The sequence below is a fragment of the Propithecus coquereli genome, unplaced genomic scaffold (genome assembly GCF_000956105.1).
Source record: "Propithecus coquereli isolate 6110/MARCELLA unplaced genomic scaffold, Pcoq_1.0 Scaffold208, whole genome shotgun sequence".
Lineage (NCBI taxonomy): Eukaryota > Metazoa > Chordata > Mammalia > Primates > Indriidae > Propithecus > Propithecus coquereli.
This window is the reverse complement of record NW_012145856.1, coordinates 2,716,855-2,717,953: the sequence shown is the minus strand read 5'-3', so window position 1 is coordinate 2,717,953 and position 1,099 is coordinate 2,716,855. Positions and strand designations below refer to the sequence as shown.

At 29.0% G+C, this 1,099-nt stretch overlaps 1 protein-coding gene across 1 annotated transcript in view; it reads left to right on the top strand.

Moving 5' to 3' along the window:
• DNAH6 (dynein, axonemal, heavy chain 6) overlaps nt 1-1,099 on the top strand; it is a 318,529-nt gene that overhangs the window by 221,089 nt on the left and 96,341 nt on the right. The window contains exon 45 of the mRNA XM_012644194.1: nt 1,050-1,099. This exon is cut by the window's right edge and continues 8 nt beyond it. Coding sequence (XP_012499648.1) covers nt 1,050-1,099 — 50 coding nt within the window. The remainder of the gene's footprint in view (nt 1-1,049) is intronic.

Sequence of the window (1,099 nt, the reverse complement as noted above, 5' to 3'; positions counted from 1 at the left end):
GAAAATAAAATAACAGACACTTTGTCATAGTTAAATATGTAGTACTCAAACTTCTATGTAACTAATAAGTTAACTGAAACAAAAGGGTAAGTGAGAGATTATTTTAAAATATTTGCACCAATTATGACAAAGGATTATTTCATAAGATGTAAATTACTCATTCAAATTTAAAAGAACATCCCAATATATAAATGGTTGCAAAGTTTGGGCAGATCTTTTTAATGGGAAATAATAAATGTGGGATAATATTTGCCCTTTCTAATAATCAAAGACATGTAAATGAGATTCTCCCAAAGGAAATACATACTCCCCAAGTTAACAAAAATAAATGTTGAAGGTTTTCTTATATGTACTTACATGTAGTTTCTTATGTGTACTGTAGAGTTTATTACCTTCTACTATCTTTGCCCTTTCCCTCAAAGAAAAGTTAAAAACTTGCTCACCTCCTCAACCTTTGATCATATTTAATTACTTAGAATTTAAAGAGAGAAACAATACTTGAATGATAAATAGTAAAATCTTCAAAATCCAGAAAATATTCATGCATTTTAATTGCTAATCTCACTCTCTGGGAATTTATTCAAAAAAAAATAATCCAACTGGGAAGAAAAGCTATAGGCCTAAAGTTGTTCTTACACTGTAAACAGGACTGTAAACCGTCCAAGTCAAGGTAAATGTATGGTACATCAGCTCAATGGTACATCTGTTTCCATATTTATGGTTATGAAAATGATGAGTACAGAACTGTGGATTATTATTTATGATAAAATGGTAATTGAAAGGGGCAGAATATAAAATACTTGCACATATGACTTGAACCAGATAAAATATGAATGCCTTTTAAAAAACAAAACAGGAAGGAAAAATGAAAAATCAGTGTACTTGCCATGTTAGAATTTTAGAGTGCCATCAAATTTCTAAGGTTACCTTTTCTTAAAAATAAAATTAACTCATGTGAATTTTAGAATAAATATTTGCTTTATAATTTACATGTAATAAGTGTAAAACAATTGAGTGCATTATAAAAAGCACTCTGTTTTCTTCCACAGATTGTAGTGGAGGAGTTCCTAGAAGATATAAATAATATCCTGAACTCAGG